A 14282-nucleotide genomic window follows, 5' to 3' on the forward strand; every position below is an offset into this window, starting at 1 on the left:
TGAGGCATTTGGCATTAGGCATTTGAATATGAAGCATTTGCTCTGCCTTAAAGATGGCCCTGCATAAGACCTCTGCGTCCATAGCTGCAGTGCCAGGTTGGCAAAGCACACTGTTACTCTGCCACATTGCCGACTTTTCAGCCAGGATTTTAGAGTTGTCAGCTGCTATTTCCTGATAGTCCCAGGCAAAGGGAGCCCAGACCTGCTGCTGAGCAGAATCTAGCAGCTGTCTTTAGGCAATCTACAGCCCCCATTCCTGATTGGCTAGAAACTCCAAATCTTCCGGTGCCCATGGAACTTCTGAGACATTCAGCATCCGTTCTCTGTATTCTGAGATTTCTTCCAAACGCCACTCCAAATTGCTCCCAAAGTCAGGGTCCTGTGACAGCCTCTCTAATAACAGCCCCAGTCCACCATAGCCAAAGCCTTCTGTTGGGGTGTTGTCCGCTGTCTATGGGCACACTTGGACTACATACCAGCGGAGGGCTGTGTAGGTCTCGTCCAACCGCATCTCCACCTGGACCAGCCTGGTTAACTCAGCTTTCCGTTCCTTATCCGGTTGTTTCAACAAAAAATAAAAAAAACATTTGCACTTCGTACTGCAACCAGTACCTTTCCTGGAAGGTGGAGAGAGTTTTTCCCTGGTGTCACTGCTCATGGGCGAGTGCATCCTTCCAGAGTTCCCAGCAGCTAGAATCATACCATCCTAGCAGGACCTGCTCTGATACTGGTCTTCTGTGCTGTTTCTGCATCTCTCCAAACCTCCTTCCAAATTCCACTTCCATGGCAGCTGGTATCTGTACCTCTCCTGCTATCTGCACCTTGGATCCAGGTGGAGGTTTGGATGTCCCAGACTGCAGGAAGCATCCCAATGTAACGCAACATCCCCCATTCCGCTTGAGTGCTTTTGTCATATACTGCTTCCTCCCAGTCTGAATATAGATATCAGATATTCTAAAATCTGACAACAACCAACAAGGCTATACTCGTTTAGTTGCTGAACATTAACTGTTTTATTTTAGATGACACACAAATATATACAGCAGGATAACAATACAAACTGTACCCAGAAACCTAATTAACATGAGCTAGTTATCTAATCATTTAGCCAGACTTGGTGACTCAGAGATTTGACCTTTCAGGGTAGACTGGCCATCTCCTAACTCAGAACTACAATGCACATAAGTATAAACACATCCCCCAATGCTTTGCTAGGAGACTAAGGTGTGTTAATGAGCACAATAAACTATTGGGTGAAAGAGCCGGGCTTTCCAGATCTCATTAATCAGCATTCCTTTCACATACACATCTGTCCACTGAGTCCCAAGCTGGCAGAGACCATCATGGCCTCCTTAATAATGTCATTTTGCATTACATAACAGAATATCTTCCTAAATGCTTTTAGCTCCCATAAATGCCAGGGCCCATAGTCGGTATTCAAGAGGCTAGCACTTAGACCCCTCCAAAAGCCTCTGTTCCCAGGTGAGTCTGTCACAATTCTTTTCTATACACACTGTATCAACAAAAGTGTTCTTAGAGCTGCAGAAACACAATCGTCAGGGAAAAAAATTAATTGAAACAGTTATACTCATAGGTCAGGCCACATATCACACAACTTTGCAGCATGGAAAATGGCATGGGAATATACAATAGAAAATGGCATGGGAATATACAATAGACACTACTGACTGACCTCAGGATTTAAGAGCATAGCTCAGCTAAAGTTAAAAGGGATGGTGGGATGGTTCAGTGCTGCACTGCCACACTAAAATATAGGAGAGGGAAGAGGAAGTGGGTGAGATGCTAGAAGAGCCAGCAGTGTAGAATTTATCATTAGAGAAACATCAGAGTGACATCACCACTTTTACCATAACCTAAGTTCGGATTGGCCTGCACTGTCTCTGCACCCCTACATCTGGTAATGTGTCCATGTCCCTGCAACCACATTGCACTCCACTGGGGGCACAGGAAGCTAAGCAGTATTGGCTTTATAACACCAATTCCAAAAAAGCTGGGACGCTGTGTAAAATCTACATAAAACAGGATGCAATAAGTTGTAACTCTCATAAACCCATAATTTATTCACAATAGAAAAACAGAGAAAACACATTAAATGTTTAAAATGAGAGAATGCACCTTAAGGTAATTTTGAAATTGATGGCAATAACACGTCAAAAAAAAAAGTTGGGACAGTGCCATGTTTACCATGGTGTAGCATCTCCTCTTATTTTAAAGTGGTAGTAAATGCCACTAGGACACTTATACCTGCAGGTAAGCTTATAATAAAGCTTACATGTAGGTACAAGGAATATCTCCTAAAGGTACACAGTTTAGGAGAGATTCACTGTTTCTGGAGCTGGTGACATCACCTGCTGACGTACTCATGCCATCCCTTCAGAGCTCTATGGCACAGCCACGACTCCCTTGTGCATGCAGCTGGAGCCCACAAACCCTGAAGGAAGACTTGGTAAACATGGAAGCTCTGTCAGTGGTGACGGCGTGCCAGTGGAGGGCTTTGTTTTAAGGTAAGTCTTTTATAATGTGCTAGTATGCGATACATACTAGCACAATATGCCCTAAAATTGCGGGAAAGAATTTTATTTTTTATTTTTTTACTTTTGCTACAGTTTACTACTGCTTTAACAACACTCTGTAAATGTCTGGGAACTGAGGAGATTAGTTGCTGGAGTTTTGGGAGAGGAATGTTGTCCGTCTTGAACTGCTTAATGGCCCTGGGTCATCTTTGTCATATTTTTCTTTTCAAGATGCGCCAAATATTTTCAATTGGTGAAAGGTCTGGACTGCAGGCAGGCCAGTTAAGCACCCGGACTCTTCTACTATTTTTCTACTATGTTGTGATAGATGCAGTGTGCAGTTTAACATCGTTCTGCAGAATTATGCAAGGTCTTTCCTGAAAAAAAACATTAGCTGGATGGGTGCATATGCTGCTCTAAAACCTGGATATATCTTTCACCATTGATTGTGCCTTTCCAGATGTGCAAGCTGCTCATTCCCTATGCACTAGTGCATCCCCTGCCATCAGAGATTCAGGCTTTTGAAATGAGAGCTGATAAGCCAGAATGACCCCTCCTCTTTAATCTGAAGGACATAGTGCCCATGACTGCCAAAATGAATGTAAAATTTCAATTACAGTTGACCACTTTGCAATAGACCATTTAAAAAAACGGCCCGGAGAACACGGCAGAGTTTATGGATCATGCTCAAATATAGCTTCTTTACTGCATGATAGAACTTTAACTTGCATTTTTGGATGGTATGGTGAACTATGTTCACAGACAGTGTTTTTGGAAGTATTCCTGAGACCATGCATCAATGTCCGTCACAGATAAAAGTTTTCATTCCCCTGGGACTTTAAATAAAGCACATGACATCAAAGTAATAAAAAAAACAATACACATAATTACAAAAGTATTAGTCCAATTTTAAACCAATCTGATGGCAATAAAATACATATATAATATGAAGAGCTGATGAGTAGCAGAAATATAATATCCACATGGATAGATTGCAATAAATTCATTCATAGTAAAAAATAAATTAAAATGTGGTATCCAAATGTACAATGTATGGTTGTAACAGAGCTGCATCCAAGAACTCAACAAGTTTAGTGGAACAACATCCATTTCTTCAGGAGTAAAATGCAGGGTGCGTGTCTACAAAAAATAAATAACGACAGAATGGTTGGAGAAGATAAAAAAAAGGGAAGTTTAAAACTGTCAATGGTATATCCCATCCTGCTACTTACAAGATTTCAAGACAGCTCAAGATTGGACACAGTACTGAAAATAAGGGGCTCCTGGGGGTCAACCCCAGGAACTGTGGCAGTGTGACCCGTAGGGACCAAAGGCACTGATAGAGGGCAGGCGGACTTCAAGAAAGTATAAGTTGATATTGTGTAATAATAGCCAGAGAAGTTCAAGAGATTTCTGTGAAAAATAATGTGCTTAAATAAACAGAATGAATGTATGAAAATAGAAGTCAATGAGGTGTAGCCGGGTGGCTGCTGAGTGAGTTGACAAAAGAAAGAAAGATGTGTGATAGATAGTGTGTTGGTGTGGCTCACAACCCACATAAGTGAAGAAAGAAGAAAAAAAATGTTTTAAGTATTGGTTGCTAGGATACGGCGTGACTCTTACATACTTACATTCCTTTCCAGGATACACGCTCAGTGAAGCCAGTCTCCAGACAGCTCACTTTCTCCACTGCAGGCTCTGCCACAAATGGATAATAAAGGGGTACAAGGTAGACTGGGGAGTCCTGCGGAGCTCAGAGAGTGGTCCTCTTTCTTCCCCTCGTTCCCGGCTGCCGATAGCTTGTCACACGCACGCGCAAGGGGGTGCGTTTTGAGCAAAACAGAGGGGGTGTGTGGTTGCGGGGCCCTGCACATGCGACATGCAAGGCGCTCCACTGCGCAGGTGACAAGCGGTGATTTAAAGCCAAGAGTGCCAGAGCTCTGTAATGTGGATTGACACAGAGCTGTGGGCAGTAAGTATCCTAGGGGACCGGATCCAGTCAATCCTAAGACACCTACTCAGCGTCAGGTTGTGCAGTTTAAGCATATATGTATATTGTGAGACTTGTAGCACAACAGTGATTGCACCTTGTACTAGTGCCTCTGCTTTGTAGCTTAGGACTATGTGTCCCCGTAAAAGGGTCTCAGGGGGAGGTAACAAAGGCACTAAAAAATCACCGCCTATGTCTAGGGGTCCTAAAGATGCCTGTAGGTTACCATCCACCCCTATAGTGAAAAATTGTTTGAAAATTTGAGCCAAAATAATGATTTTTAAATAATAATATTATTACAAGTGAAAAGATTATTAAGTGAAAAGATAAATTAAAATATATAATAATTACAGCTGCTAACCCTTGTGCTAGACAAAAGAGCTAGATAGAATGTGATAAATGTGATGAGGGGAGCTGGAAAAAATATACCGTATATACTCGAGTATAAGCCGAGATTTTCAGCCTCTTTTTTGAGGCTGAAAGTGCCCCCCTCGGCTTATACTCGAGTCATCGCCGTCTGACTGCTCGATCAGCGTATCGAGCAGACAGACGGCGGACATACTACAATTTGAAAGCCGCGCCTCCTTCTCCGCCTCCGCCTGTGATAGGCGGAACACTGAATTTCCCAGCAGCCTGTGTTCCGCCTATCACGGACATCGTCTCATCCTCGTCCGTAGTACGAGGATGAGACGATATCGGTGATAGGCGGAACACAGGCTGCTGGGAAATTCAGTGTTCCGCCTATCACAGGCGGAGGCGGAGGCGGGGCTTTTGAATTTTAGAATGGCCGCCGAGGCGATCCTGGCAAGGCACGGGACGGAGGCAAGGCAAGGCACGGCACGGGACGGGACGGAGGCAAGGCACGACACGACACGGGACGGAGGCAAGGAGGCAAGGCACGGGACGGAGGCAAGGAGGCAAGGCACGGCACGGGACGGAGGCAAGGAGGCAAGGCACGGGATGGAGGCTCGGGACACAGGTAGGCTGGACACACACACACACACACACACACACACACACACACACACACACACACACACAGGGATGGATGGATGGAGACACACACACACAGGGATGGATGGATGGATGGAGACACACACACACAGGGATGGATGGATGGAGACACACACACACAGGGATGGATGGATGGATGGACACACACACACACAGGGATGGATGGATGGATGGACACACACACACACAGGGATGGATGGATGGATGGACACACACACACACAGGGATGGACGGACACACAGGGACGGACACACACACAGGGATGGACAGGCATGTCTCACCCTCGGCTTATACACGAGTCAATAAGTTTGCCAGTTTTTTTGGGGGTAAATTGGGGGCCTCGGCTTATATTCGGGTCGGCCTATACTCGAGTATATACGGTATGTGGCCACTAATAATGATGACCACAACTATTTATAAATGCCAAAAGGTGATGTTTATAATAAAAAATAATAAACTGTAATCACCCACAATGACTCCAAAAAACAACAACCATACAATAGTGCTATAAACAGTGACTAAAATCCAATCATAAATAAAGTCCTGTATATATGTATATATATTTGTTCCAGCGCCCCTCATTTCATTTATAGCACCCCCCCCCCCCCCGCAAGACTGGAGCCAGCCTTACAGGATGAGTCAGTGCCCCTGTCAGGTTTTGCAGCCTCTCCTAATGTTTCAGCCCCAGCGTATGTCACAGAAGACTCCCTTAAGGCTACATTGGAGGGTTTTGAAGGAAGAATTATGAATTTTATTTCAGCTTCCTTAAAAGATAGCAGAAAAAGGGGCAGATTTCAGATGATTTCTCTGACAATGAGGAAAGATTCCTATCATGGTATAGGGATCAAGAGCAGGTCCAATATTACACTGAGATGGTGCGAACCACTTTCAGAATGCCCACTGCTGAGGCCGCTACATCCTCTGTTTCTTCCCTGGGGGTCAAGAAGATCCCACAGACTGCTTTTTCCTTTCCAATTCATCACTTAATGGATAAATTGCTGTCTGACGATTGGGGGCATACCGATAAACTGTTTTGGAGGAAAGTAACTATACCAGGGGGTGATAGTAGAAGTGGACCCAAGAGAACAGAGCTCAGGGTTTTACTCAAATCTCTTCACCGCTCCAAAACCAAATGGAGACGTCAGACCCATTCTGGATCTAAAGGATCTGAATCAGTTTCTACACATTCGGTCCTTCGGTATACAGAAATTACGTTCTGTTGTCTCCTCCCTACAAGGGGGAGAGTTTATGGCATCAATAGATATCAAGGATGCATATCTTCATGTGCCGATATTTCCTGCTCACCAAAAATACCTAAGGTTTGCGGTAAATCAGCGCCATTTTCAATTTGTGGCCCTGCCTTTCGGTCTGGCTACAGCTTGAGTTTTCACAAAGATTCTAGATCCTCTCTTGGCAAACCTAAGAGGTCAGGGCATAACAGCAGTAGCTTATCTAGACGATTTACTAATCATAGAACAGACAGTAGTGCACCTGTTTTCTCAAAACAGTAGAACACCTGCAAAGCCTAGGTTGGATTATAAACCTAGAAAAAATCATTCCTGCAACCTGCTACAAGGTTGGAATATCTAGGCATGATCATAGACACCGCTCAGGGCAAGGTGTTTCTACCAGGGCCAAAGGTCATGGCCATAAAGGTTCAGGTTTGCCTAGTGTTGAGCAGAAGGAGTTCCTGCATTCGCCTATGTATTGAAATGAGACTGTTAGGAAAAATGGTCCCCTCCTTCAAGGCCGTTCCATTCGCCCAGTTTCACTCAAGGCCTTTGCAGAGAGGTATCCTTGTAGCTTGGAACAAAAAGCCCCAAGCCTTGGATTTTCCTATGTGTTTGTCCCCAGGGGTACGCAAGAGTCTCATTTGGTGGTTACAGACCAAAAATCTGCTTAAAGGCAAAACTTTTCTTCCACTTCCATGGAAAATTGTAACTACAGATGTCTGCCTGACAGGCTGGGGAGCAGTGCTGGAAGAGGTATGCACACAGGGAAGATGGTCCGCGGCCTACAAACTTCTGCCCATAAATATTCTGGAAATTCGGGCAAAATTTTATAACAAAAAAAAAAACACTTTTTTCAAACTTTTGGTAATATTTTAGTCTATTTAGCAAACAAAATGAAAAAACCAAGTGGTGATTAATTCAAAAGAAAGCTCTATCTGTCTCAAAAAATAATAAAACAATTCATTTGGGTACAGTGTTGCATGACTGAGTAACTGTAATTTAAAGTGTGACGGTGCTGAAATCTGAAAATTGGCCTGGGCAGCAAGGGGGTGAAAGTGTCCGGTATTGAAGTGGTTAAATACAGTCATGTAGGTAGAACATGGTTATAGCATGGTATATATATATATAAATAAAATAGCAAGTAGAGGAAACATAGCAATGTTTAGGGTAACATAGCATCTCACCCAGACTAGCAGCTGTGTCATCACCACATTAGGCAGCTCACAGGCCACATGAAGAGCTGTGCGCCTGTCCCGGTCTCCGGTGGGGCTATTGATTTGTTCCTTATTACTGTATGCCAGCAGAAGTAAGACATTGGGCAGATTCTTTTCTTGAACTGATTTGAAGAGCTGTTTGGCAAGTGGCACCCCTGGGCTTTTTAAAGGAGCCAAAAATAAACGCTGCTCGTACTTTGCTCGGATCCATGATTCTCTCTCTTCCCTGTGCACAAAATAAAGACACAAAACAATAAATTCTTTATCTTGACATACATACATGTCACATTCCAAATTGTATTTTAGTGTTATGACCCAACCTAAAACGCTCTGAAAAGTGACAATTAAAATTCATTAAACCCCTTTCACTCTGGGGTGTACTCACTTTTTTTGCCAGTGATTTAGACATTAATGGCTGTGTGTTGAGTTATTTTGAGGTGACAGCAAATTTACACTGTTATACAAGCTGTACACTCACTACTTTACATTGTAGCAAAGTGTCATTCCCTCAGTGTGGTCACATGAAAAGAAATAATAAAATATATACAAAAATGTGAGGGGTGTACTCACTTTTGTGAGATACTGTATGCATTAACTAGAGGTAGTTACATTTCTTGAATTTCTTTTATATGGCTGTTATATGAAAAAAAAAACATTTTAATTGATACCTATTTATGACAACTGAACACATTGTATAAATCACTTAAAAAGAAAAGTTCAAACAAAAATATGCTTAGAAAAAATTTAATTTTTATTGCAGTTTTATTAATTCTCCAATATTTTGCATTCTTTCTGGGGACTGGCAACACCTTAAAGCTTGTTTATGATTAGATATTGTTTATGTCTTCAACATAACGATTTAGGGCCGGTTCACACTGGGGGTGATGCGAGGCGACACGACTTGCCTCGCCTCGACCTGACAAGTCGCCCCCGTTCTGTACAATGGAACCGTTCTGAGAGGAGCGACTCGAGTCGCTCCGACTCAGAAAAAAGGTTCCTGTACTACTTTTGGGCGACCTCGGGGCGACTTGCATTGACTTCTATACAGAAGTCATTTGCAAGTCGCCGCTGAGGTCGCGGCAGGTCGCGGCGAGGCAAGTCGGTGTCGCCTCGCATCGCCCCCGGTGTGAACCGGCCCTTACTAAAGTATTTACTTACACGAAAAGATTAAGAAACACAGACACAATTACCACAGAATAAGAAGAATATGTAGCATAAATGTTCTAAATGAAAAAAATGCATTACCTGGAAGAGTCGGGATGTGGCTTAGTCCGACCTTGAGTTGTCATCTCCCAGATGCTGTTAGCCATTTCATTGCCAATATATGTCAGGACCAGAGTCAGCTCAAGGGGCCAGTCATCAAGATCCAAGGAGCGCACTCGAGACAAATGTGTTCCAAGATTCCGATGGATTCCTGAGCATTCAATGCAGATCAGGGCACCCAGATTCAAGCTGGCCCAAGTAGGATCTAGTGGACAAAGAATGTTATAGAAAAGACACCACTAAGTTGTACCTCCTAACTTTTCTTCATTGCTTCCCCATACATTTTTGAAGTTCCTGAACTAGAAAATGTGGTCAATAGTCAGACAAGAACAGGAACTCAAGGCTAAGCTTTAGCATGGAGGTGCAGAGCTCAGGTCCACTGGCTGGCAACTAGGAAAGATCAAAGCAAGCAAAATTTGGCTTGCAAGAAGTTCAGAGAACCCAGCAAACAGGTCCATGAACCCTGAACATTTTTCTGGCCTTTTTCAAGGTCAACTTGCAAGATTTGTTAAAAAGGGCATGAGTAGCTGGGCATTGCCATGCAGGACATGCACCAATGCAAAATAAAATTTTATAAATACTGTTTCCTTTTCCCTCCCCCATCTCCTTTGTTTACCCTTTTCTATTGTTTTATTCCTTTTTCCACCCTTCTTCCCCTTTCTCCTACCCCACTTCCCCTTCGTGTTGGACTGCTCTCTTGTTAGGAGCTCCAGTGGTAGTTATGACCATGTGTTGGCTTATCTGTCTTCTCTATGGTATGCTATTGCTGTTTAGACCTGAAAGTTTAGTGCATCTCTACAACCATGTCTACTATGTGATCATCTGTGTACCTATATTGGATTGTTTAGTTGTACATTTATATTTTTGTGCCTCGTGGAACTGTGTTCTGTTCTGTATATATTTATTTTCAATAAAACAATAATAATAATTGTTAAAAAAAAAAAATATATATACTGTTTGGCAGGGAGAGGGGCTTTTAATGTGGCTTACACAAACACCACTTTACTACTGCCATGTCTTTAAATGGGTGGACACGGGGTTCTTTAGTACAGTTTTAAAATCCACACACACCCAGTGAGCACACAGTGCCTATGATCTTGCTATCATTACCCAATCAGAGTACTGGTTACATTTGAAATTATACTTTAGACCTATAACAGGGATTTTTGTAGCCTCCAAAATGTGTTGGTGTTTCTTTACTGACTGCTAGGTCAAATAAAGACAATACTGGACAATTAATAGTGGGTTGGCGATATCATCATTTCTTATCGTCGAGGAATTCTACATGGACCACATGTATGGATGGGGAGCTGCCAGGTAAACCTAGGTACATTTAGGCTTCATGCACACGAGACGCAGATGCAAACTCTGCTGGACACATGTTTTTAAAAGCTGAAACCGGCGTTTAGAAACGGCCGTTTTGCCGCGATTTTTACTGCGATTTAGCGGCGTTTTACCTCGTTTGCGTCTAGAAGCATTTAGTTAAGCTAACATCATAGACCCTCCCCAAGCTCAAAAAACAGTATTTAATAATTATTATTACTATTTCAGCACTTTTGTGAGACTAGAGTGAGTAGCAGCAGCTGTGAGAGCAGTACTTGTATTTAGCGTGTCACTTGCCACGGCACCTGCCACAAGTTGTGGATTGTCCACTTGCCACGTGACTTGCCACATCACCTGCCACGTCACTTTGCACGTCACCTGCCACAAGTTGTGGATTGTCCACTTGCCATGTCACTTGCCACATCGCCTGCCACGTCACTTGGGACAAGTTGTGGATTGTCCACTTGCCATGTCACTTGCCACATCACCTGCCACGTCACTTGCCACAAGTTGTGGATTGTCCACTTGCCACGTCACCTGCCACAAGTTGTGGATTGTCTACTTGCCACGTCACTTTCCACATCACCTGCCACAAGTTGTGGATTGTCCGCTTGCCACGTCACTTGCCACGTCACTTGCCACGTCACCTGCCATGTCGCCTGCCACAAGTTGTGGATTGTCCACTTGCCACGTCACCTGCCAGATCACTTGCCACGTCACCTGCCATGTCGCCTGCCACAAGTTGTGGATTGTCCACTTGCCACGTCACCTGCCAGATCACTTGCCACATTACCTGCCACAAGTTGTGAATTGTCCACTTGCCACGTCACTTGCCATGTCACCTGCCATGTCACCTGCCACAAGTTGTGGATTGTCCACCTGCCATGTCACCTACCACAAGTTGTGGATTGTCCACTTGCCATGTCACTTGCCACGTCACCTGCCACAATTTGTGGATTGTCCATTTTCCACGTCACCTGCCAGGTCACTTGCCATGTCACCTGTCACATCACCTGCCACGTCACCTGCCACAAGTTGTGGATTGTTCACTTGCCACGTCACCTGCAACATCACCTGCCACAAGTTGTGGATTTTCCACTTGGCACGTCACTTGCCATGTCACCTGCCACGTCACCTGCCACAAGTTGTGGATTGTCCACTTGCCACGTCACTTGCCACGTCACTTGCCTCAAGTTGTGTATTGTCCACTTGCCACATCACTTGCCACGTCACCTGCCACGTCACTTGCCACATCACCTGCCACAAGTTGTGGATTGTCCGCTTGCCACGTCACCTGCCACAAGTTGTGGATTGTCCACTTGCCACGTCACCTGCCACGCCACTTGCCACGTCACCTGCCACAAGTTGTGGATTGTCCACTTGCAATGTCACCTGCCACAAGTTGTGGATTGTCCACTTGCCACATCACTTGCCACAAGTTGTGGATTGTCCACTTGTCATGTCACCTGCCACAAGTTGTGGATTGTCCGCTTGCCACGTCACTTGCCACGTCACCTGCCACGTCACCTGCCACAAGTTGTGGATCGTCCACTTGCCACGTCACCTGCCAGGTCACTTGCTACGTCACCTGCCATTTCACCTGCCATTTCACCTGCCACAAGTTGTGGATTGTCCACTTGCAATTGCAATTGTTTAAAAAAAAATTAATGGTTTTTCATCATTTGCAATAATTTTTGAGATTATTAATGTAAAAAAAATTGTTCACCTTTAAAAACGCTTATAAACGAAAATGCGGCGAAACATCTGAAACATGGAAACTTTTGCGTCTGAACCCATTTTTTTGCTTCTGGAAAAACGAGGTTAAACGCAACTGCATAAAAACAGCAAAAAACTAGACTGTGTACATGGACACAAAGGATAACATTGAATGAGTTCAGGGGCAGTTGAAAAAAGTGTCCAACTGCCTCTGAACACGCGTTTAAAAGCATCTTGTGTGCATGAAGCCTTATAATATAAACAATATGTTTTACACATAGGTTGGACTTGTGTCTTTTTTCAACCTCACTTAATATGTCACTAAGTAGAATATGTTACATATTGCACATCTTCTCTGTATTCAAGGGGCGCTGTATGTATACTACCCTCAGCTCTGCATAACCATTAACACCATGGCAGGGCTAGGGCACAGAAAAACTCTGTACATGCCTAAAATAGTAATGAACAGTAATCCACTGTGGGTAAACTCAGATTACCCACTAGTCACCTCAGGTTACCCATTAGTCTAAACATATATAATATTCAAAGCCTCATAAACAATTGTTAGCTAATACATACAATTTTGGGGCCAGTGATTACACAGCTAACAGCACTAAAAGAATTATACAGGCTGCCATTGTTGTCTTCTTCTGAAAATGCCAATTGCCTGGCTTTCGTGCTGAACACCTGCCTTCAGTGCTTTGAGTGACTGACCCAGAATAAAATGCAAGGTCTGCATGTTTCCTTAATAACATACTGTATGTTGAAGTAAACTGATGTGGCATTTTACTATGCCCTGTATTTAAAAGTAAAGAGAATGATACATACTTGGTGCATTGCAGTCTACGCAGAAATTATTCCCTTTTGCGTTGCGGATAGCTTGGATGGCTACAGCTTCACTTTGACTGTCCAAGCGAGCCTTAAAAAAAAATAAAAAAAATAAAAAGTTCACAAAAGTTTTAGTTTATAAAGGAGCAGTAACATATTTGTTTTACATATTCTGTGCTATTTACTATCTAAAACCTTTTCAATACTTGTCACCATTGTCTTCAATACTTGTCACATATCTATCAGAAGAAGATGTATACATATAAAAACAATAGAGTTATTTACCTTATATAGCCTTACAAGACATTTAAATAAATCGACAGTTAGGTCTATATACAGTGCCTTGAAAAAGTATTCAGACCCCTTGAAATTTTCTACATGTTGTCATGTTACAACCAAAAAACGTAAATGTATTTTATTGGGATTTTATGTGATAGACCAACAGTGGAAGGAAAATGATAAATGTTTTTCAAAATTCTTTACAAATAAATATGTGAAAAGTGTGGCGTGCATTTATATTCAGCCCCCCTGAGTCAATACTTTGTAAAACCATCTTTCACTACAATTACAGATACAAGTCTTTTCGGGAATGTTTTTACATGCTTTGCACATCTAGAGCGTGAATTTTTTGCCAATTCTTCTTTGCAAGATTCTCAGATTGGATGGAGAGTGCCTGTGAACAGCAATTTTCAAGTCTTGTCACAGATTCTCAATTTGATTTAGGTCTGGACATTGACCGGGCCATTCTAACACATGAACATGCTTTGATCTAAACCATTCCAATTGTAGCTCTGGCTGTATATTTAGGGCCGTTGTCCTGCTGGAAGGTGAACCTCCGCCCCAGTCTCAAGTCTTTGCAGACTCAAACAGGTTTTGTTCTAAGGTTGCCCTGTATTTGGCTCCATCCATCTTCCCATCAACTCTGACCAGCTTCCCCATCCCTGCTGAAGATAAGCATCCCCACAACATGATGCTGCCACCACCATGTTTGATGTGTTCAGGGTGATGTGCAGTGTTAGGTTTCCGCCACACATAGCATTTTGCTTTTAGGCCAAAAAGTTACATTTTAGTCTCATCTGACCAGAGCACCTTCTTCCACATATTTGCTGTGTCCCCCACATGGTTTCTCACAAACTGCAAATGGGACCTCTTATGGCTTTCTTTCAAC

General features: G+C 43.2%; 1 protein-coding gene across 3 annotated transcripts in view; it reads right to left on the reverse strand.

The window, feature by feature from the left end:
• Positions 1-14282, reverse strand: part of AGAP2 (ArfGAP with GTPase domain, ankyrin repeat and PH domain 2) — a 423211-nt gene that overhangs the window by 15679 nt on the left and 393250 nt on the right. For all 3 annotated transcript variants that reach the window (XM_077483649.1, XM_077483648.1, XM_077483647.1), the window contains 3 exons: positions 13115-13205; positions 9230-9452; positions 7955-8210 (listed from right to left, as the gene is read on the reverse strand). In XM_077483649.1, coding sequence (XP_077339775.1) covers positions 7955-8210; positions 9230-9452; positions 13115-13205 — 570 coding nt within the window. The remainder of the gene's footprint in view (positions 1-7954; positions 8211-9229; positions 9453-13114; positions 13206-14282) is intronic.

The sequence above is a fragment of the Lithobates pipiens genome, unplaced genomic scaffold (genome assembly GCF_037356315.1).
Source record: "Lithobates pipiens isolate NorthernLeopardFrog02 unplaced genomic scaffold, aLitPip1_a1.2 Scaffold_16, whole genome shotgun sequence".
NCBI lineage: Eukaryota > Metazoa > Chordata > Amphibia > Anura > Ranidae > Lithobates > Lithobates pipiens.